The sequence below is a fragment of the Ciona intestinalis genome, chromosome 1 (genome assembly GCF_000224145.3).
Source record: "Ciona intestinalis chromosome 1, KH, whole genome shotgun sequence".
NCBI classification, from domain to species: Eukaryota; Metazoa; Chordata; class Ascidiacea; order Phlebobranchia; family Cionidae; genus Ciona; species Ciona intestinalis.
This window is the reverse complement of record NC_020166.2, coordinates 2,894,422-2,916,382: the sequence shown is the minus strand read 5'-3', so window position 1 is coordinate 2,916,382 and position 21,961 is coordinate 2,894,422. Positions and strand designations below refer to the sequence as shown.

The window sequence follows — 21,961 nt, the reverse complement described above, 5'->3', positions numbered from 1 at the left end:
TGGGGAACCTTTTCATTTTATGTTTCGTGCCATTTTGTAGTAAACAAAAAAAAAACATTCAGAGAATTATAAAATCGTATTCTCACGTTTCCTACAGAACGTTGTTTTTTATTTAAAACACAATCAGAGTATTTGGATTTTATGTGCTAAAGATTTCCTGTCTTTCCTCACCCTACTATATGAAGAACATGAGTATAGTAAACATACAAAGGCATTATTGTAATACACATGACTTAAGGTGACTGTACACAGTACCTGGAATTCGTTCGTTTTGTCTGTTTTGTCCGGATTTCGCTGCCGCATGCGGAACTCGGTAATGGGTTTGCATACAACTTCGCAAGCGAATTCGCATGCCGAATACTGTGTACAGCCACTTTTACAGGTTAAATTTCACTTATAATTTAAAAATTATGCTTAATTTAGAAAAATAATGGTAAGTTTTCAAACCAGGAGCTTCGGTTGTCATAATTTCCGTCATGTTCTGGATTTGTACTTTGTAATTTGCTGTCATATATCCCGCTCTATTAGCAGCAATACAGCTGTGGAAACATGTTAAATTCACAACGATTGATGGATCGAATATTAAAGCCGAACCTGTAGAGTCCTGAATCGTTGTACAAAGTATGTCGAATTACCAGAGTGCCGTTTTTGAAGCTTTGGAAACGATCGTCTTGTCTTTCACCGGTTAATATGGTATTAGATGGGAGTGTCCATGCATATACAGCTCCAGGGGACGCCTGTCGTAAAATCGGAACTATAGTTCAGAAATTTCTGCTATTTGAACTGTCAGCATGGGAAATGGGCTCTGGGAGTTGGGTTTTTGAAATGGGCTTTGCTGTTAACGGTTTACGATAATTAAAACAAGGGGTTCCGCCGGTTCCCATAATAGAGCCGAAATTGCTTGCTTATTAACCGCCCTGTGTTAGTCAGCGAAACCACAAATTTTGGTCAATTTTCTTGTTTTTTTCGAAAGCAATTTTGTCTGCTGTCAACAATTTGTTCATTATTTCTTACCGCAAATGTCAAGGTTCATACGGTACGTAATTTTGTTGTTGTTTTTTTGTTTTTCTTTTAAGGTAAATTGAATATATTGCCGGGTAAGATAGATATACCGTTAGTACATAATATCCTACATATCTTAATATTGTTTTCAAGAAACAGCAACGCTCGGTTGAAGTCGTAAGTAAGGTTAAAGTATATATTTCTGTAAATACTCATGGTTTACTTTCATATGGAATAAAAAGAGAGAATAAAAACATGGACTGTAAGTCCAATATTTTTAAAAGAATGCTCGAAATTAAAAACATAAAACAAACAGTTTTTTTAAAGAATGTCACGAAATAATAATTATATTTTGATGTTGTTTTGTGTATGTGTGTGTGCTGTGTGTGTGTGTTTTTTTGTTGTTGTTTTAGTCCTCGCTGGTAAATATGCATTTCTTAAGTTTCGAAGATATATAGCACAGGCCCGTATTGGCAGCTCCACCATTCTCTTAAATAGTTGGCTGAACTTCAATGCGGTTTAATTTTCCTAGGCGCCTATGACATCACTAAGCTTTGATTCTGGTACAATGTCGTGATCGTGTTTGAAATTGTGACAAATTATGTTTGGGTTTAATTTAAACGGTAGATTTTTTAGTAGATTAAATTTGACCGCGAACAAAGACCTAATTTAGTAGCATTTGCAAATTTGTGTATGAAATAACTGCCTTCTGAAAAAAAGGTTAATTTTTGTCAGTCTTTCTTTTAAAACACAATAAATTATGAGTGCCGATTTTAATACCAACGTAAGCTTTATTAATGAGTTCATGTTTAGTGTAGAATTTTTGAGAACGGTAAAGAACCATAATTCACATTACCTACCAGTGTTTCACAATTCAATATTTCGTCTTTTCCTTTCGTTAAGTGAACACTTGGTGTGTCGATTTCTTCATATACATCTGGCACCACTTGTACCCGCTTTGCCCCAATATCTGACGAACCGCTTGTCCCAATCCGTTTGCTTGACGTAGCTAGACAGCGGTAAATCCCCGAATCCGATACTCGCACGCCACGAATAAATAACTTGCCTTTCATCGTGACGATAAATCGCCGAAAACGTTTTCCCGCGCCGACTAAGCGCTTATTGGGTAAAATCTAAAAAAATAAATATTTTGTACGCAGTTTTCATTTTTTAATATTTTTTTAAATAAATTTATTTTTTTAATTTTTGTGTAAGATCCAACTGTATATTACTTGCAAACATTATGTACACAGTTTTAGTAAATACTTAATACGTCATAGGGGAAGTAATGCCAGCACGCACGGGTGCATCAGGGGTAAATTTGAAACTTGAATTTATACACACAGATGCTGTGGTCCTAATTGCACTGGATTGCGGTCAATCCTTTGATTTCAAACCGAACTCTTGTGACCGTATATCGGAAATAGCAATTAATGGCCTATTGCCAATTTGTTGTTCAAGTTTCCCTAAATCGTTGTATTCCATGGGCAAGACAATTATCGGCAATTTCTTTAACTCCAGTGGTCACTAATGGGTTGTCCAAATTATCAGCCATACATAAAAAAATATTCAAAAAATATTCACCCACAAAGTAACATACGGGTAACTTGTAAGCTGGCACGAGGTGTATGAAACAAAACATCTGTGTTTAACGACTTTCGTTTTCCAGCCACGCGGGGATTAAGTAAGTTACATTCATTCATTTGTGATATTCGTCGAATTTCGTATAATCTAAAACGTAAGCGAAATACCCGGTTATACCCAAGAGATTGTCGGCTTCGGGTATCCCATTGCAGTGCATTTGATAACGGCCATCTTGCCAGGCTTAAAAAGTAGTGTTGCAATGTAGTCAGGCCGAGGGTCGATCACCATGGTCCAAGCCTGGTCGGCAGCGTTCACGGCGCTAGGTCGAAACTCAACTCTGGTTTGAAGCAGCATTTCCAGAGTGCCATCCTATATATTGTATTAGAATTAACAACGTTTTCCTATATAGCGTATTAGAATTGCAATTTTTGTAAAGGTATTAATTGTAAAATGTTTTATATGTAATTGGAGCGGAAAGACGGGGGACAATTTTGGCACCTTATATCCAAATATCCTGATCATGTTTTAAAAAATCAACAACAGTCTATGGGAGTCTTGAGGTTACAGTTTCATAATTCAATAAATGTTCCTTATTGTGTACTACCAAATGAGACGAGCAAACAGAATGAAAAGGTGACCCATCTTCCCCCAACCTACTACATGATAAAAGCTATTGCTAAAACTTTCTATATATACGTTGTAAACGAATTAATAGCAATACAATGCGATACAATTCGCATACGTCCAATGCCTTTTTAAACTGCACAGAAAACTATAACTATAAGAGCTCTGTTAGAACATGAACTTGAAAACGTTATCGCCAAGACAGGCTTCATACGTGATGCGCACAGTATAAGATCAAACAAAATTATTGGCAGGTAGTCTTATCCTGTTATACATATGTAAGTCAGCTTTGGCAACTCTGCTTGGCCAATACACTTCCGTGGAAGAAAACAAATAAAGAAATATAATTATCTCAAACCTAAAGGTAACCGCTTCCAAAAAAATATTACAAAAATGAAAACATAAAAAAGTTTTGATTTTTTCAAAATGATTTTTCAAAAATGTTTTGTTGTTTCTTATATTCTATAGTAAGAATACAATATAACTTGTAAAATAAGCAAAACACAGTTTTTCCTAAGTTGATATAGCTCTTACCTCTGGTCGAAAACGGTTGCCAAAAATAATCATTCTCGTCTTATTCTGGTGAAGAATTCTTGAAGCTTTTGCTAAAGTAGCCGATCTTAACCGAAACGCGGGGGGTGGAAGCTTGGTCAGCGGCTCTCCAATTATCTGTTGCAACCATAAAAAAGTCGTTTTTAGTTTAACGATAGTACTGTGGGGTAAGGTGGACACCTTTAGCATATAATATCCAAATATACTTTTCGTGTTTTGAATAATTAACAACGGTCTATGGGAGTCGTGAGGATACGGTTTTATAATTCTACCAAATGCTTTTTTGATGTTTTATACGCATTGCTACTTATGGAAATGAATGCGTCTTTTAGTAAATATTCAAAATGTGTCTATATGTAGTGTTTAATTGTTTCTGTATGTTGAATTACCCGTACCGGGCTTGAACCCAGGTTATATAAGTTTGCCAATTACTTACCGATAGTCTGTACTGAGTTCTGTATCTTTTCCGACGCTTTGCAAACGAAGTTAAGTTTAGAGCTGAGTTTAAATACGGAGACAATATTCGGTTTAATTTCCTCTGCCTTTCCGGGTATTCAATCCAGCACTTCATACGCACGCTTAGCCGGCCCACAAAGGTAAAATTTGTGTATCCAATGCGCGTGGTGTAGGCCTCTGGTCTCTCTGTGGCGTTACAGTGCATAAGAACGAGTGACCCCACCCGGTTGTCGAGTCGAAAACTCCCGCGGAGTTTGTTTTTCGTCCCGTGCTTATACAACAGCGCTTCTGAAATACAAAATACATCAACCGTTGTGAAAAATCAAATCTTTCAATTTTTATCGCTATGCGAATTTTAACAAAGGGGAAAATTTCGCTACATTTGCACATCGTCTATTTTAGGTATTTGCCCATGTCTGGTATAGGCGGTTTGAGTACACAGCAGGATTAGGTCATTAACCGGGACGCTTTTATATCACGTATGTACACCAAGTTATTATCAACCTGCATACACCGCCTAATTTTTGAGACACCAAACTTTACGACAAAATTACAGCTTAGCAAATATTGACCATGAGGCTGGCACACCACGCATTGAATTCAACTTCATGTTGAACTACGTGAGATGTCCCTTATTACAAGTGGGTCGTATTTTAAATTATACAAAATCAAATAAATGCTTAACAGCAGCTATTGAAAAAAATCTTTCAAATTGTTGTAATAATTTTCAAATTCTTAATTTACTTTGGCATCATTTTAACAATGGCTAAGATTTATTTGCGGTTTTGTGTAAAAGGTTTATCAAGTTTATTAGTTTTTATATGGCATGGTATAATCTTTAAGTAAAACATTGTTTTGCAAAGGTGGTTAATATCAAATGTGTACCACCAACCGTTTTCGATTTCCGTAAGACTAGAGTCTACATTGTAATCTGTCGTCCGTACGTGTCTTGCCCCTCGCCTGTCAATCAAACTCGGCGGCGTGCAAGTAATATTAGAGAAATGAACCCTTGATATCTCTTGCTGACGTAGCCACCCCGGTGATTGACAGGTGGCGCAGATAGCCGGCTGGTTGCGACTAAAGATACTTCGTTTACACCTGCGGATTGAAGCCTTATATTAAACAGTTACTTATAAAAGGCAAACAAGTCGCTTGGGTGGGCCGGGTACTGCGGTTAGGTCTTGACGTACAGATATATCTCTAGGGTTTGAAATCTTAATGTAAAATCCAAAGTATGCTTATTAGATCGTTCGTTTGACTTTGTGGACCACACGCATATCTTTTGGGGCTACGCTAATCATACGCTGTCTCCGAATTTAAATTAAAACCAGGGACCGCCTTTGTTAGGACGTCTTATTTGGTATATATAAGTTTTTTAGGAGATTTTATTAATTTAGTTAAAGTTTTACCTATATTTTCCACTCTCTCTGATCCACTGATGCAGCCATGGCAAATGGCATGAGCATTCCCACGGGTTTCCGTGCAGGTAAACGTGTTTTAACCGGTTTATTCCGGCTAAAATTGAGCGTGGAAATACGGTGAATTTGTTGTTAGACAAGTACAAATATTGCACGTTAGAGTATCTGGAAAAAATACGAGTGTTTTAATTAATCTATAACATATAGTACTTTAAAGGATAAAATGGGACAAAATTAGCGCATAAAATCCAAATATCATGATCGTGTTTTAAACAATTAACAACGGTCTATTGCAGTCGAAAAAAACACAGTTTTATATTTCTTTGAATGTTCTTTGTTTTCTATCAAATGGAAAATAGAATGAAAGGATTTGGTAGTAAACAAAGAAAATTTACAGACTTATATAACTGTAGACCCTCGACTCCAAAGAAACGTTGTTAATTGCAATAACACAATAAGAAGATATTGAATTTAGATGCTAGCGAGTAACGATGTTCATCTTGACCCACAGTTATGCTAAAATTAAATTTCGTGGACATGCAATTGTTTCTGTGTACAGACTGTCGGTGTAAACCTTTATCCAAATTAAATGGAATCGAATTTTTTTAAACAACTAAAATCCTTCCCCTTCAATATTGATTTGTTAAATAGTTATTTGATATTTGTGGTTATTAGCATACATCAAAAGGTACAGTTTTCCTGTTTACCATTTGGTGCCGGATTAAGTAGGATGGGGGGAAGATGGGTGTTTTAAACAACTAACAACGGACTATAAGAATCGTGAGAATACGGTTTAATAATTTTTTGAATGTTCTTTATTTACTACAAAGTGCAATAAGAAAATAGAATGATAAGGTGTCCCACCTCCCCCACCTTACTATATATGTAAACACTAGTATGGTATGTGTGTTTACCTGAAATATTGGCCAAAACGAACTGTGACAAAGGTGTCAGGGTGTAGACGTGTCAACGCGTTTCCTTCTAACTGAATCGACCGCAGTTTCGTCAGTCCCAAAAAAGCTTCCGGGTGAATGAAATAGAGTCTATTGTTGTCCAAGTACAGTCTTTTCAAGGCACGCAAGTCCCGGAACGAATTTTTCTGAACGGCGCTCAGTTGGTTCCAGCTAAGCCTTAAAATACTCAGGTTTTCGAGACCCGCCAATACACCACCTCGCACCGAGCGTATTCTGTTACTTTGCAGAAACAAAAACCGTAGCGTAGATCCGTATACTGAAAGTCTGTTGTCCGGCAAGCGTGTAATCTTGTTATAGGCAAGGTTTATCTTTTTTGTATTGGGTGGGAATACCGAAGGCACGGTCGTGATCTGCTGAAAGGTGCAGTGTACCTCTAGCGAGCTGTAACAGAAGCAGCCATCGTCGCACCACGGGTTATTAATTGAAGAGTTCTCTCTTTCCCGTGCGCTAAGGTTTCGTGCTTGTTCAAGGGTAGTCGGGATCCCAGCGTCAAAACGGCGTGAGTCGTGCCTGCCTACCACTGTAAACGTGCGTTGAGTGTGCTCTGCTACTTCAGCGATATTGTTTGTTTTATCGCTGGAACCACTAACAACTTGCGTTCTTCTGAGATCCGATGCATCCGCACTTTCAGCATTGGAAAATGCCAGCAATAAAATAACGAATCCGACATTCATTGTAAAACTTCTATCTATTTCTTAGTTAAACCAACGGCATTCTCAAGCAGCAGAAAACGCTAATACTCTGTTACAGCCCAAAGCCAATAAAACCTCAACCTAAATACACTCAGCGCCTAAGAATACACACGTGCACTTTTACGAAGTGTTCCGAAAATGCCTTGAAGTTTACCGGTTGCAGTTAATCAACTAGAAAAGTTACATGTTAATTAATTACCTCAAAAGGGCAGTGACCTTTTCAAATCGGTTGTGAACCTAAATCTGGTTACCTCTCGTTTGCCAAATGCATTTCCGCTTTAAGTAATTGTTCATATATATACACAAATAATACAGGAAGGTTACAGGCAATCTTAGGCCTAGATTAAAAACGATTTGCACTGAACACCTGCTGTTGTAACAACGCAATGAACGTGTGCACCAGATACTTTATGCTACATCAAAACTTAGGCATTGCTGCTACTTAAACTTAGCCTTTGCCGCTGGTATACAAACATAATCTGCCGCTGTCGCCTGCGCTGTGACGTTTTCGCCAACCCGATTTTCGCTGAGCCGACGAGATGTGCTGGCTGCCTTTGGCCGACATTAAAATTCCAGACCGGGTTTTCGACTTTCAACCGCGGGTAAAGAAAGGTAGCGGTTAAGGATATTTGTTGTAAAGCTTTGCGGCTTTCGCATTGTACCTTGACAGAGCACGGCGCAATGATAGCTTTAATCATACGATTTCAGCAACAGGAATATCCTGTTCGGTTTATTTCGATATCATATCTGCCATCAGGTAATTGCTAGGTCGCTGTAGGTTCAATCGTAATCTGCATATTCAAAGCAAGCTTCTAAAATGCAGGTAAACCCTTGCACGTCTTGAGATACTTTTGAACCTCACATATAAAACAAAAAGATACCAAAATTTTAAACTTGTCATAAACCACACGCGTACAAGCATTTAAACTAGAAATTGATGGGAACTCTTTCCGATGAATAACCAGCAAACTTGCAGTCTCATAACCGCCAAGAAAGACAAATATATTTTAGGATTACAAAGTACACAAGGCATGTAACCGCTGTTTGGCGTTCCTGTACCTTGACGTTGCCATTCATTCTTAAATAGTCCGTCTTGCGACTTGGTAATTTTTTTTTAGAAAAAAAATCCTAATTTTTTTTTTGTTTTTTTAAAGAGAAAAATCGTTGGTTTTATAATTTTTATTATCATGAATGTGATAACCGTATAGATTGGTAAAAGAGTGGTTTAACCCGACGTTGGTTTAACCTAAAGGTACTGGGTTCTAATCCCGGGAGAGTAAGTTACAACATATCAGTGTTTATCTGAACGTTCGTCTTGTCGCTGATCCTTTAAAAAACATTCTAACATTTAAATCCGAAAAATGCTGTTGTCATATTAACTGTACATTTCATATGAGAAATTAAAGTTTAACATTACGACGAAGGATTTATACATATACATATACGGTCGTATACTTTGTAATATAGTCGCATGTTCGTGCATTTTGTTGTCACCTGCATCGTATCACAGCTTATAAAGGATATAGAATTATATTAAAATTATTTTCATGTCAATCAGGTTTACTTCTGTGCGAGGTTAGATTTCAACTGGCCTTTTTCCACGAAAGTTGCCGGCTCTTTAGCGCCAACTGACGGGAGAAATCTTTTAGAATTTAAGGTAAAATATCATCGACTTTACTTCAAACAAATTTTCTTTGAGGGCGGATAAACGTCTTACCCCATGGCCTATTGGTTGTGTACTGTTCCAAATGTGGACTACAAAGGCCAACAAAGGGTTTTAGTAATAGGGAATTGCTTTTATACGTTTACATATTGTGTATGTGCTGCTGTAACAGATTTGTCCAGTACCGCATAACTGCTATAATATTTGTGTAAATTCTTTTAACACCGTTTACTTTAAACCATTGTTGCGGGTATGGCGCTTTACCGGTCAGCCGTGTTTTTTGTTTATACTACTACCTACGTGTCATGTATCAACATATAGGTTTCGAACGTTAACGCGAACTTAGATGATCCGGACTGGTATGTAGGCGGATCGGCATCACGAAACCGCAGTGAGACGTATTACCACTGCTTAAATATTTTTCTTACTCGCTCTTCGTGCTGGAACGGTGGTGTTGTATAGGCGTTCAATGGACCGAAACATAGTTTAAGTCCCGGCAGCAAAACGTGCGCGTGGTATTTGTAAAAAGCTGTACTGGCATTACGTGTATCTGTTGTGGCAGTATTGGTACAGTAACCGTGTAGTCGTATAGTTTTACGTTTTAACGAGTGTTTTTACTGCGCGGGCAGCTTTCGTATGTAAAATATGTTTTGCTAAGATAGAATGTAAACATAAGGTGTTATAGACCGAAAGATTCTTTAAAATCCATGAATTTTTTTTCTTTATTTCATAAATAATAGTTGAGATAAATGAGTAAGGCTTCTTAACAAAAGTAGTCAGTTATAATGTATTCTAGAATTCGCGGGACTACTGGATTTGCCAAGCTGTCCCGCGAGGCCTAGTCTAGTAGAGAGAAAGGCACTTTTCTCTTGTTTGAGTCGGTGATCAATAATGTGTCTCGTATTCAAACAGCAGGCACATAGAAGAGAAATCTAGTTACAGTAACCGACAGGACATGCGTTGCTACGAGATTGGGAAATATTAATTACAACTAGAAAATTAAACGCAGAACTGAAAACTAGACTGCGGATACTGTACATACTGGAATTGAATGGCTTTCCAAGCTTTATCTAATCAACTGTATTATGCAATATACGAAAGGGCTGGTAAGTGTGTTTTCAATGTATGTTGTAAATCTAAACTGTGTTTATTTACTACGTGTTCGTATGTAGATACACGTACTGAAGATTGGTTGCTAGTCAAGAGTCCTTGGGTACCAATTACTGTCGTATCATGCTATATGCTGTTGTGTTTGAACGCCAAACGAGTTACATCTCAGCTACCAGCTTACCAATTGCGTGGTACCATCGTCGCGTATAATGGATTCATGGTTTTGTTATCCGCTTACATGACCTTTGAGGTATGGGCCTGCATGTGAATCATTCATTTTAATTAGTCGCTTCGTATCCTAACCGAGCCAAAATGAATGAACGGTGATTTTGCTATTGTTTTGCTTTTGATACCGCTTTAATGTATAGGCATTTGCTGGTACAGCGGTACAGTACTGTGCAGTACCGTAACGAACATCAGCTTAATTACTAGTTTGGTTGAAAACAGCTCCTAGTAAGGCGTAATGCCATATGTCACTATTGGTTACGCGCTAACTGCTAGCCACACATTCCGTATAATTCCTATTATAAAGAAACAATTATAGTGGATCGTAATTATAACAAAAGTAACAAAAGTTACATTGCCTAGTAAATATTAATCTAAATACGGGCATACTGTAACGACAACTGTTTTATTCGCAGTTCTTCGGAGCTGCTTTGCAATCCAATTTCGGCGTTTTATGTGTCCCAGTGGATTACAGCCGAGCACCAAGCGCTATGCGAGTAAGTAAACTTAGTGAGAGACAGTATCCTGCCGCAACAATGTGTTCGTGTACTGGAAATATGATACCAGTGCTCATTTATAGAGTGCTGTATCATCACGATTATGTAACAGAGCCATATAAAAGTTTGCGTTTGGTAAAGAACTACCTATCCCTTTTAGTCAACACATACCAGTCTGCCTTTGCGTGGGCCGTAGACTTTGCTTTATTTGTACTTTCGCGTTGAACAACGAAAAGGCGCAAGTTTTAAGTGCGCACGTGGTAATACTAGAGACGTAGCACTTCTTTATCTATAGAACTACACAGTACACCCACCATTTGTCACAGTTTGATATTTAAAAGTAAAAAGCCAACGACCGAAACGAACTGGTTAACGTTTGAAATATATATGTGTGGTGGGGGGAGATGGTACACTATTAGCAGATGGGACACCGTTGTTAAAACACGATCAGGATATTTAGATATTATTTGCTAAGGGTGCCTCATCTGTCCACATCCTAATATATATACACTTAAAACATTTCTTTTAAGTAATAGTGTCCAATCCTTATGTAGAAATACCATATACAACGAACTGCTATAGTTGATTAACTATGCTTGGAAGCGGATATAAGTCAAGTATAAAATGTCAATTGTTTTACGTTTTAGATGGCTAGCGTGTGTTGGATATATTATATTTCGAAGTACATTGAGCTGGTCGAGACCGGGATGTTTGCCTTGCGAAAGAAATTCAATCAGATATCGTACCTGCACGTGTACCATCACAGTAGCATGATATTTGTATGGTGGCTGGCCTGTAAATACGTGGCCGGTGGGCAGTGTAAGTATATCACGTATATATATATAGTGGGGTGGGGTAAAATATGACACCTTAGCAAATAATATCCAAATACTGATTGTGTTTTAAACAATTAACAACGCCAACGGTCTATGGGAGTCGTCAGGATACGGTTTTTAATCCATTGAATGTTTTTTGTTTACTACCAAATGAGACGAGAAAATAGAATAAAACCGTGTGCCATCTTCCTACGCCCTGCTATAATACTGTGGGGTAAAATGTATAGCGTTAGTACATAACATATCAAATTTTTTAATTGTGTTTTTAACGCGCTGTTAGGGGCCTGCGGGAGATACGGGTATATAGTTCTGTAAATATTCTTTGTTTTCTAACACATAGTATCATAAGAGAAAATGAAAACGTGGACCACCTCACCCCAATCCATTATATATTTTATTGTTGTTTCTATACATTAGACGTAGCAGAATGTATTGTTAATGAGAAACTAGTCATGATGGTTTTACAGTGGGCAAAATATTGAGACATGCACTGTGCGTGGTAGGTATATAAGAGGACACGCTAAATTATATGCGCATCAATTTCTGACCAAGAAACGAATACCAACTTAGTGTAGAACCGCGATGACATTAGTTTTCATTCATTGTTTGTGGGTGAATGTGCGCACCAGAAACGGCTGACAGACATTTCCATTCTTTTATTATGTCACACAAACAATGCGGCGCGTTTTTATAACAAAGAAAATAATGGGCGCGCCACCGGAGTATAAACATTTATTAGGTGACTTAAACATACACCGCTGTAAACGTTAACGTGTTATTGTCATCAACTAACTCTTTAGTATTTATGTGGTTACCAAAAGTAACATTTGCGCCGTGTTAAATAATGAACAAAATATTACCCATACAAAGTATGTCTATATAAACTAAGCAAATATTTCAACACTATGGTATAATAGTAGGTTGGGAAAAGATGGGTCACCCTTAGCACATAATATCTAAAAATCCTGATCGTGTTTTAAACAGTTACCAACGGTCTATAGGAGTCATAAGAATTCGGTTTTATAATCTTTTGATTTTTTTTGTTTACTACCAAATGGGAGAAATGGAATAAAAAGCTGTCCCATCTTTCCCGACCCTACTGTATAGCAATAACTATATCGCATATATGAATGTGTGTAACGACTTTACCACTCTCGTCATACCTAAAGGTTAATATTATATTCAAGTATTAAGTTATAGCTGAAAAGAATGCGCCTAACTTAACAAAAGGCAGTACGTAGAAGTGTTGACATTGCGACTCGGTGCCGCACTCGTATTGTACTACTAAGAAAAGGCTTATGCCTCGGAAAAAACGGTTGGAGAGATTTAAAAACGTTGGTGTTTTTGCCACCCCTTTTTTAAACTTAATAGTTTATTTTTCGAACACCACGCACACACCCTGGCGTATCTGTCTTATATATAACTTACATAGGCTACACTGTGGATTTCTAACATTGGGGTTTTATATACATATTATATACTTTTTGCAACATACCTAGATGTAGTTATTACTTTAGATATTTTGTACTGTGGGGTGAGGTGGGACATCGTTAACACTTATTATCCAACATTTCTTTCTTTTAAACAAGTTACAACGATCTTTTAGAATTGTCGGAGTACGATTATATATTTCTTTGAATGTTCTTTAAATACTACAAATTGATACGGAAGAACAGAAATAAAACATGTGTCATCTTACCCCACCCTACTATAATTTGAAAGAGTTGTAGTAGAGTGGGGGAAGATGGGACACCTTTTCATGCTATTTTCTCTTCCCTTTTGGTACGAAACAAGAACATTCAAGGAATTATAAAGCCGTATCCTCACGACTCCCATAGACCGTTGTTAATTGTTTAAAACACAATCAGGATGTTTGGATATTATCTGTAAAAGGTGTCCCATCTTCCCTCTACTATATACCTAATGTAACCTCAAACATATCTTTCAGCTTACATATTCGGCGGCATTAATTCCTTCGTTCACTTTGTGATGTATACCTACTATGGGCTGAGTGCTGTAGGTCCTCATATGCAGAAATACTTGTGGTGGAAAAAACATCTCACTATGCTGCAACTGGTATGTACATGATTCAATAATGAAAAGTAGCTATTTTATGTGCACTGTTTGTAACCCACACATAGGCTACAGACTATATACTGACGACAACGTTAAAAATGTGTTTGGTTTCAATTGAATTTGGACCACAGTTGTGAGCGCGCATGCCTATTTTATGTGCACTGCCTTTAACCATAGGTAATGCGTTTAAGGCTCATCGTTGCTACCATTGTGGGCTATATGTGTCCTTGTGGGCGTATGTGTTCTTTTGGGCGTATGTGTCCTTGGGCAAGACACTTAGCGGCTATTGCTTTAACCTATAGTGGTCACTAATGGGTTGTACAAATTATCAGCCATACATGAAAACTGTCCCATAAAAAAAAATCATTACCACTAAGTTACATACGGTTAACTGGTAAGCAGGAACGAAGTTTGAGAAATAGAAGACCCGTGTTAATTACTGTAGTCGTGTAGTGTATAGTCGTCCCGCCACGCGAGGATAAATAAGTTGCCTTTATTCATACATTGCACTCAACCGTCATTTTTTCTCTAATAATGAACTTTTACCTTAAATTTCAGAGCCAATTTGTTGTTCTATTTGTCTACTGCATATATAGCATAGTGACGGAATGTGACTATCCGAAATGGCTATGCAAACTGATGATCGCGTACGCTATCACACTTCTGATGCTGTTTGGGAACTTTTACATACACGCTTATAATAACAAGCCTAAAAAATCGTTGGGAAATGGTACTACCAAAAAACAACACTGACGAAAATGATTTTTTGCTTCATTTTTAGAATAATACGTGTGCAACTTGTGTGTATTTATTATACTTAGTAAATCGACAAATTAATTTTTATTAACTATACCAACTCGTGCACAAGTATAATTTTGAATATTATTACTTCACTAATTCGCATTGTGCGTAATTTTTGCCGCGTTTATTAGAAAATAACACGTTTGAAAAGTTTTCAAAGTCTCCAATCTTCTTTAAGCATGTGAGCAGCTTTTTCGCCAATCATGTAACACGGCGCTTGTATATTTGCTGATGTTATTGCCGGCATTACTGAAGCGTCGGCAATTCTTAGGCCTTTTACCTTGTAGACCCTGGTAAAACATGAAGTTTTACTTTTTTACGTACAACTTATACGTATACTACTGACACAGTTCTCATGCCCAAGTGTCAGTTTGGACATTTTAATAGCAGAACACCGAATGCTAACAGGACACGAACTGTATATAAATGTAGGTCATACATCCTGTGAAAACATTCTGGACTCTGGTTGATGGCTTTCTTATTTTAAACCTATATACATTGTTTTTGATTTCATCAATGTATATATAACCAGTAGTTATATACATTGATTTCATACAAGTATACCTATAATGTTATGCGACTTGGTTGTTGTCTAATACAACCACGAGGCACCTAATGAGAAGAAAGAGAAAATAGAATAATAAAAAGGTGCCCCATCTTTCCCCAACCTACTGTATTCATCATTAGTCGTAACATTTAAATGACAAACCTTAATCTGGGGTCAACAACCGCCAAGTTATCTTTCTCATTTCCTATCTTAGCTGTACAACATGGGTGGTATGACGTCAGAGTCTCCATTCTTACCAAACAATCGTACAAATCATCTCTGAAATTTGAACAATAACAGATAGCACCAATAAGAAGTTTTTGTACCAAAATAATGATTTTACCCAGTTTTTCTGTTGCATTCGTCGTATAAAAACTTCTGCTTTGCTCCGAACTTGCGAAAAACTGTCGTGTTTGCAATTTTCTTTGCAGTACGAAATGCTGAATCGAAAATTATTAAATTATTTTTAAAACAACCTCTTGCCATTCATAAATTGAGCCAGTACTTACCTTGTACCATCATTTTTGCATCTTTCGGGTCTGATAAGTAATTAGGATCAATATTAGGTTGCTGTAACGGATCTGTTGACTGTAATGTGATTCTGCCTTTACTGAAGGGGGTCATTATGCAAGGGCTTATGGCAAATGAAGTCAAAACTTGGTCATCTGGTTTATCTTTGAGAACTTCTGAGCGAAACTGAGTAAATATAGATGTTAACTTTCTTGGTTAACAACGTATTCTGACTTAAGTTACCCGTGGATCACAGTTGCTAGAAAATTCTGTGTATTAGCTTTGTTAACAGTAGTTTCAAACGAGAACATCAATAGTTGGACAATATCGGCTCTTGGTTGTCTGGTGCAAATAATATAACAGAAATTAAATGTGAGCAACTTTTAAACCCACAGATAGTTTTAGGATAAAAAAGATATTAAAGTTAAGGGTATGTTATGTTTGGTTTATGGGTATATTTAAAAAAGTTGTAGTTCAAACTTTTATAACAGCTTTATGTGCGTTTTTGATAACTAGGATTACTATAGAGTACTGTGGGGAAGATGGGACACATTTAGCACACAATATCCAACTGTACCTTGATCGTATTTTAAACAATTAACAATGGTCTATGGGAGTCGTAATGATACGATTTTATGGTACTTTTTTGTTAACCACCAAATGGGTGAGAAAATAGAATGAAAGGATGTCCCATTTCCTCCTACCCTACTATAAATCAAAGTGTTATAAGCCAAACTATAATTCACGACGTACGTTACATTGCCAACGTTGATCATCGCATAAGCGTTACATACACCATTGTTTCCGTAAAACCCCTTTCCAGACCAAATGTATGATAAGTTGGAAACAAAATCCTGTAATGACAAAGAGCATAATGTTGATTATACGTTCCAACATATAGTATCGTAGGGTAAAACGGGACACCTTTTTATTATATTTTCTCGTCTCATTTGGTAGTGAATATTCTTATGACTACCATAGCCCGTTGTTAATTGTTTAAAACACAATGACGATTTTTTAAATATTCTGTGCTAACTGTTTCCCATCTTCCCCCATTCTATTATATGTTAAAACCGTTAGATGCGTGCTAACATTATAAAAATATAAACACCCAACGCATTTTGCGGCATATGCGGACACACATCACAAATGTTTATTTGCTTACCCAAATATAACGTCTAGTCAATTGGTGCTGTAACGTGTAAACGTGTTTTTAACTGTAGGCGTTTTTTAGAAACTGCTCGTTTGTCGCTATATATATCCCCGCTATATCTTTTCGTTTAAAATATTTCTAAATTCTCGCTACCGTAATGGAAAGACAAATAAAGTTATTATTATTATTATCGTAAAGATGTTGTTACTTACAATTATTCGTGATATCATGCTTTTAGTTTTCTTTTCTATTTCAACAAATCCTCCAAAAGTTAAGAAATGATCTTGAAGATTGGATCCAACACCAGGCAAATCTGCCACCGAAGTAATCTGTAAAAAGTATAACATAGTAGGGTGGGGGAAGATAGGACACTTTTAGCACATACTGTCCAAGTATCCTAATCGTGTTTTAAACAATTAACAACGGTCTATAAAATAAGTCGTGAGGATACGGTTTTTATAATTCTTTGAACGTTCTTTGTTTACTACCAAACAAGACAAAAAATAAATTGAAAAGGTGTCCCATCTTCCCCACTCTACTATATCAACAATGTTATAGTTTCTGTAAATACAGTAATTTTAATTTTGTCGCTCTGCGGATAACAACCAACAATTCTAATTCAAACGTTCTGCGAAACCGACAATTTAATGCGAAAGTATAGGTTTAAGTTAAATTCTATAAACTAAGCGACCCCCGTTGAACCGATAAGAATGCACCATAAATATACCTCCTTGGATTTGGTAACCCGATATTACAGTTTAGTAGGACGGGGAAAAGGGTAGACCCTATGTGTTTTCGAATAGCTAAAATTACACATGTTGTGCGAATCGCTAAAAATCTCCTAGTGTGTTATAATATATATATATATATATGTAATAAAATTGCTGTCAATTAATAAAGGCAGCATATAGTACTAATTCGTGGTATCTCCCAAAAACCTTCATATAGTTTGATTTTGGAAATATTGGGCAATATGTGCTTAAGTGTCCCATCTCCTCCCACCCTACAATACATCCAAATCCAGCAAATATATAAAGTTATACCAACAGAAAAATAAATTTATTTGTTAGACAATTTTAAGTTTTCAAAAGCAGTATATTCATCGAACTACTTTACAGTCGATAGTTGCCGTAGACTACGTCGGTATACTTATATAGTTCTGCGGGGTAAAGATAGGACACAATTGTAGGACATAATATCCAAATTTTCTGACCGTGTTTTAAAAATTAACAATGATCTATGGGAGTCGTGAGGATACGGTTTAAAAATTCTTTAAATGTTCTCTGTTTACTACCAAATGGGACAAGAAAATTGAGTAAAATGTGTCCCATCTCCCCCTACTATATACCACAATGACAGAAATCAAAAACCTCCCTTACGTTAAGTTTTTCCAAGTGATCTTTATTTCCAACTCCACTTAACATGAGCAGGTGCGGCGTAGAAACAGCACCAGCGGATATAATGACTTCTTTCTTGGCTCTTACCAAACTTCCTTTGCCATCTTTAAGAAAAGTCACACCGACCGCTCGTTGTTTTTCAAATATTATTTTATCAACGTGTGCGTTTACTACCACGTGCAACTGATCTGGTCTGTAAAAGATAATGCTGTGTCTTCTATTTTTTGCCACGTAAATATTATTAAGTTTGTATCAATAAAAGTTCTGGAAAATGTTTCGTTTTAAAAACGTTTTATTTCCTACTTTTTTTTTATATACCTCGCGGTCTAATTAAATGTTGATTGTACAATTCGTGTAGGTGGTATAGGGATACTCTGAATATAGATGTACTCTGAACCAAAATTTATACCATCTTGGGCAAAGCTTTTACAGGCCACAGCAGAACGTTTGGTTAAAAAAGTATCAAAATGTATAGTAGGGTGGGGTAAGATGGGACACCTTTAGCTCGTAACATTCTAATCGTTCTTTAAACAGTTATCAACGGTCTACTAAAGTCGTAAGGATGCGGTTTTGTAATTCTTTAAAAGTTTGTTTACTACCAAACGGGACGAGAAAGAAGAATAAAAATGGGTTCCATAATTTACCCTACTATATATTAATATCTATTCACATACCTTTTACGAACTGCCGGGCGAAGATAAGCGGTTGAAGCAGTTTCCCTTTTTCCCTGATTAATGGTTGCATCAACGCGATAGAATCCTTCAAAATTATCATCGTATTCTTTCTTTATTTGATATCCTGTCAATGTACTTTGTAAGAATAGTGCGTATATATATTCTAATGTCATTTTGTTGCATAACCTGTGCAAAGTGCATGATAATATACATTTAGTAGGGTGGGGGAAGATGAGGCACCTTTTTATTCTATTTTCTCGTCTCATTTGGTAGTAAACAAAGAAAATTCGAAGAATTATAAAGCCCCATCTTCACGACCCCCGTAGGCCGTTGTTAATTGTCTAAAACACGATCAGGGTATTATGTGCTAAAGGTGTCCCGTCTTCCTCCACTCTACTATATAGCAAAGAGTATACTAATTGGTAAAATGCATCCTAAACTAAATTAAAGAATGGGTTTTTAAAATGTGTCTTTTTTCGTACCCAGTTCAGTTCCTGCTTCCATAAAAGCTCCAACTTTATCCAATCCCTTCAGAGTTGTAATATGCAAAGGAGCGTCTTCTGATTTTCGCGAGTTATCCTGCTCGCGGTTTTCTAACTTTTCATAAAATGGAAGAACTTGCGAATAGTTCCAACCTTCTGCTCCTAGCTCACTCCATAGATCATAGTCATACGGGCTTCCTCTGTTATAGATCATGGCGTTTATTGCACTGGTGCCTCCCAACACTTTACCTCTTGGCCAGCGACTTTTCTGAATGAAAACGGGAATGTAAATAAATGAAAAAGTGAATGGAAATTAATATAAATGTCAATCTTGGTAAACAGTTTCTGAATAAAAAAAACTGAATGTAAATAGATGAAAAAAGTGAAGTTTAATTTAGTTTCTGAATGAAAGATTAATACATGCACGATTTTTCGTAGGGCTTAACTATCCAAAAACTAGGGTGGGTTGGGAAAGGACACCTTTAGTACATAATTACGAAGTATCCTGATCGCGTTTTAGACAATAACGGTGTATGAATCGTGAAATACGTTTTTTTAATTCCTTGAACGTTCTTTGTTTACTATCAAATGGCACAAGAAAACAGAATAAAACGATTTTCCGTATTTTTCCACCCTACTATATGTATACCTTCCCGCGTAAAGATTTACACGCATGCTTTTGTTCAACAGTTTCAAAGTTCCAATCCAAGTGACTTCTCAATGCTCGAGAATAGAACGCAGGAACAGAGATCAAAGGGTCAAGTAGGTCCTTACCGCCTGCCTCTAACACCAGCACCCTACAACATATTCGGTAAATCTATATCTTGTTATCATTGTTGACATAATGTTGAAATGACACGCGCCATATATAAAATACAGAGATTGGATAATTGCTTTCTTCCTATAACGAGAATTACGTTTTGGTGGTCACTTACGTAGTGGCATCACCATTGCAAGAGCATATATATTAAAATATTGCGTAAATGTCATTGCTTCCATGTGATGGTATTAATATTACAAGAGCATATTTCAAGACATTACCATATAGTATTGCTTAAGCAGCATTACAGAATGCCAAATAACACAATTTTTAAAACTGCCAGAACTAAACAAATGTATATATAGTAGGGTGGGGATAGACGGGACACCTTTAGCACATAATATCCAAATATTCTGATTCTGTTAACAACGGTCTATAGGAGTCGTGAGGATACGGTTTTATATTTTTTTTAAATTTCCTTTTTTTTCTACCAATTAAGACGGTAAAATAGAATTAAAAAGTGTCCCACCTTGCCCCCCTGCTATATGTAAAACAATATGTTATCCCCAACATGTTCACACGGAGAACGCTAGTAAATGTTTTTCAAGGGGTTTAGTAAACGTAAAAAGGTATATAGTTTTGTAGGGGTAAGATGGGACACCTTTACCACATAATATCCAAATGTCTTGATCGTGTATTAAACAATTAACAAGAGTATATGAGTTGTGAGAATACAGTTTAATAATTCTTTGAATGTTCTTTGTTTACTACCAAACGGGACGAGAAATAGAATAAAAGAGTGTCCCATCTTTCCCCACCCCACTATATATATTGTAACCACAGTGTATTGTATATTATTGTGTTTATGAGCCCTCTGGCATTTTAACTGCTAACATTACAAACTTGCCTTGTGTTGCTGGCTTCACTAAGTCGAGCAGCAACTACACAGCCTGAAGTACCAGCGCCAACTGTAACAAAATACATTATGATAAACGCTCAAATTAAAACCGCGAATTACCAATTATATAGTAGGCTGGGAAAAGATGGGACACCTTCTTGTCTTATTTTATCGTCCCGTGTGGTAGTAAAGAAAGAACATTGAAATATTTATAAAACCGTATCGTCCCAACTTCCATGGACAGTTATGTTAATTGTTATAAACAAGATCAGTGTATTTATATTACGTGCTAAAGGTGAGTCACCTTTCCCCACCCTACTAACAGCAACTAGTATTATATAGGCTAATGGAAGACGGAACACATTAAGCGCATAATATCTATAAATATCCTGATCGTGTTTTAAACAATTGAGTCGTGTGAATAGGGTTTATAATTCATTGGAAGTTTTTTTTACTACCAAATGGGTGGAGAAAATATTATAAAAAGGTGTCCTATCTTTCCCAACCTACTATATGTAGTTTAATCTTAATTTTTTCGAATTTGAGTATAACGCAGTTAAAAAATGGTTTCATCTCATGTATATACATATTTTATAAAATACAACAAATAATACCGGTTAAGATATGAACTTAGCTACATCTAGTTATAGTTAAACGCAGATTAGCTTTTACCATATCATCTTACCTACAATGAAATCGTACTCATTTTCCGCCTTATCAATGGTAATAGTGAAGCAATAGTGTATTACAGTTGGAAGAAGATTCTTCAATGCAACAGCAAATAAACATAATATAAACGCGTATTTCTTCATGTCTATTATGTCTGTAGAAATGATGCCTCTATAACAAAGCATTGGGCCTTGCGTCGCGTGTGGTACACGGCCACAAGTTCTGTTAAAACGCATCAACGTCTACGAAAAGGCAACGTTTTGCCGCTCAACGATATATGTGCGCGTACATTGGCGCAGTGTGGGGGGGGGGGGGGTATTCAGAAGGTAGGCCCCCCCCCACGTTTAAAAATAACCAAATC

The 21,961-nt window shown here is 36.7% G+C and overlaps 4 protein-coding genes across 9 annotated transcripts in view; 1 reads left to right on the top strand and 3 right to left on the bottom strand.

Moving 5' to 3' along the window:
* LOC108949512 (immunoglobulin superfamily member 10-like) overlaps nucleotides 1–7,493 on the bottom strand; it is an 8,830-nt gene extending 1,337 nt beyond the window's left edge. For both annotated transcript variants that reach the window (XM_026838868.1, XM_026838870.1), the window contains exons 1-9: nucleotides 6,551–7,493; nucleotides 5,628–5,801; nucleotides 5,111–5,316; nucleotides 4,199–4,506; nucleotides 3,745–3,879; nucleotides 2,764–2,955; nucleotides 1,863–2,135; nucleotides 595–737; nucleotides 448–539 (exon numbers count right to left, since the gene is read on the bottom strand). In XM_026838868.1, coding sequence (XP_026694669.1) covers nucleotides 448–539; nucleotides 595–737; nucleotides 1,863–2,135; nucleotides 2,764–2,955; nucleotides 3,745–3,879; nucleotides 4,199–4,506; nucleotides 5,111–5,316; nucleotides 5,628–5,801; nucleotides 6,551–7,284 — 2,257 coding nt within the window. In that variant the 5' untranslated portion in view covers nucleotides 7,285–7,493. The remainder of the gene's footprint in view (nucleotides 1–447; nucleotides 540–594; nucleotides 738–1,862; nucleotides 2,136–2,763; nucleotides 2,956–3,744; nucleotides 3,880–4,198; nucleotides 4,507–5,110; nucleotides 5,317–5,627; nucleotides 5,802–6,550) is intronic.
* Nucleotides 1–14,664, top strand: part of LOC100176701 (elongation of very long chain fatty acids protein 4-like) — a 16,226-nt gene extending 1,562 nt beyond the window's left edge. Inside the window, exons 2-8 of one of the 4 annotated variants that reach the window (XM_018812176.2) lie at nucleotides 8,861–8,959; nucleotides 9,975–10,071; nucleotides 10,138–10,325; nucleotides 10,717–10,797; nucleotides 11,445–11,616; nucleotides 13,582–13,709; nucleotides 14,268–14,664. In XM_018812176.2, the coding sequence (XP_018667721.1) occupies nucleotides 10,017–10,071; nucleotides 10,138–10,325; nucleotides 10,717–10,797; nucleotides 11,445–11,616; nucleotides 13,582–13,709; nucleotides 14,268–14,462 (819 nt within the window). In that variant the 5' untranslated portion in view covers nucleotides 8,861–8,959; nucleotides 9,975–10,016 and the 3' untranslated portion in view covers nucleotides 14,463–14,664. Of the gene's footprint in view, nucleotides 1–8,860; nucleotides 8,960–9,877; nucleotides 10,072–10,137; nucleotides 10,326–10,716; nucleotides 10,798–11,444; nucleotides 11,617–13,581; nucleotides 13,710–14,267 lie in introns of all 4 variants that reach the window. The other 3 variants (XM_009863893.3, XM_018812181.2, XM_026839051.1) reach the window with 3 other exon arrangements.
* LOC100175147 (choline dehydrogenase, mitochondrial-like) lies at nucleotides 14,502–15,560 on the bottom strand. The gene is made up of 3 exons (XM_026839120.1): nucleotides 15,401–15,560; nucleotides 15,220–15,336; nucleotides 14,502–14,800 (listed from the first exon to the last, which is right to left on the bottom strand). The coding sequence occupies exons 1-3, from the start codon at nucleotides 15,541–15,543 to the stop codon at nucleotides 14,665–14,667; spliced, it is 396 nt and encodes a 131-aa protein (XP_026694921.1). The 5' UTR covers nucleotides 15,544–15,560; the 3' UTR covers nucleotides 14,502–14,664.
* On the bottom strand, nucleotides 14,504–21,922 carry LOC113475171 (choline dehydrogenase, mitochondrial-like). 2 transcript variants are annotated; one of them, XM_026838959.1, is made up of 11 exons: nucleotides 21,617–21,919; nucleotides 20,941–21,001; nucleotides 19,923–20,070; nucleotides 19,274–19,541; nucleotides 18,792–18,915; nucleotides 18,100–18,310; nucleotides 16,933–17,049; nucleotides 16,321–16,421; nucleotides 15,811–15,909; nucleotides 15,567–15,753; nucleotides 14,504–15,497 (listed from the first exon to the last, which is right to left on the bottom strand). In XM_026838959.1, exons 1-10 carry the CDS (start codon nucleotides 21,834–21,836, stop codon nucleotides 15,708–15,710), a joined length of 1,395 nt encoding a protein of 464 aa, XP_026694760.1. In that variant the 5' UTR covers nucleotides 21,837–21,919; the 3' UTR covers nucleotides 14,504–15,497; nucleotides 15,567–15,707. The 2 variants fall into 2 exon arrangements, with proteins under 2 accessions (XP_026694760.1, XP_026694762.1); XM_026838961.1 differs by lacking the exon at nucleotides 16,321–16,421 and having other exon boundaries at nucleotides 21,617–21,922.
* Nucleotides 21,923–21,961: the final 39 nt, after the last annotated feature.

Excerpts from the sequence above, each read along its gene's own strand:
- LOC100175147 (XM_026839120.1), bottom strand. The coding sequence starts at position 15,543 with ATGGCAAGAGGTTGTTTTAAAAATAATTTAATAATTTTCGATTCAGCA. Across the intron at positions 15,337-15,400 it reads GAATGCAACAGAAAAACTGG|AGATGATTTGTACGATTGTT; the intron begins GTAAAATCATTA and ends TTCAAATTTCAG. Across the intron at positions 14,801-15,219 it reads GTTGTTGACCCCAGATTAAG|GGTCTACAAGGTAAAAGGCC; the intron begins GTTTGTCATTTA and ends ATGTTTTACCAG.
- LOC113475171 (XM_026838959.1), bottom strand. The coding sequence starts at position 21,836 with ATGCGTTTTAACAGAACTTGTGGCCGTGTACCACACGCGACGCAAGGC. Across the intron at positions 15,910-16,320 it reads ATCAACGTTGGCAATGTAAC|ACAACCAAGAGCCGATATTG; the intron begins GTACGTCGTGAA and ends TATTTGCACCAG. Across the intron at positions 15,754-15,810 it reads CTAGCAACTGTGATCCACGG|TTTCGCTCAGAAGTTCTCAA; the intron begins GTAACTTAAGTC and ends ATATTTACTCAG.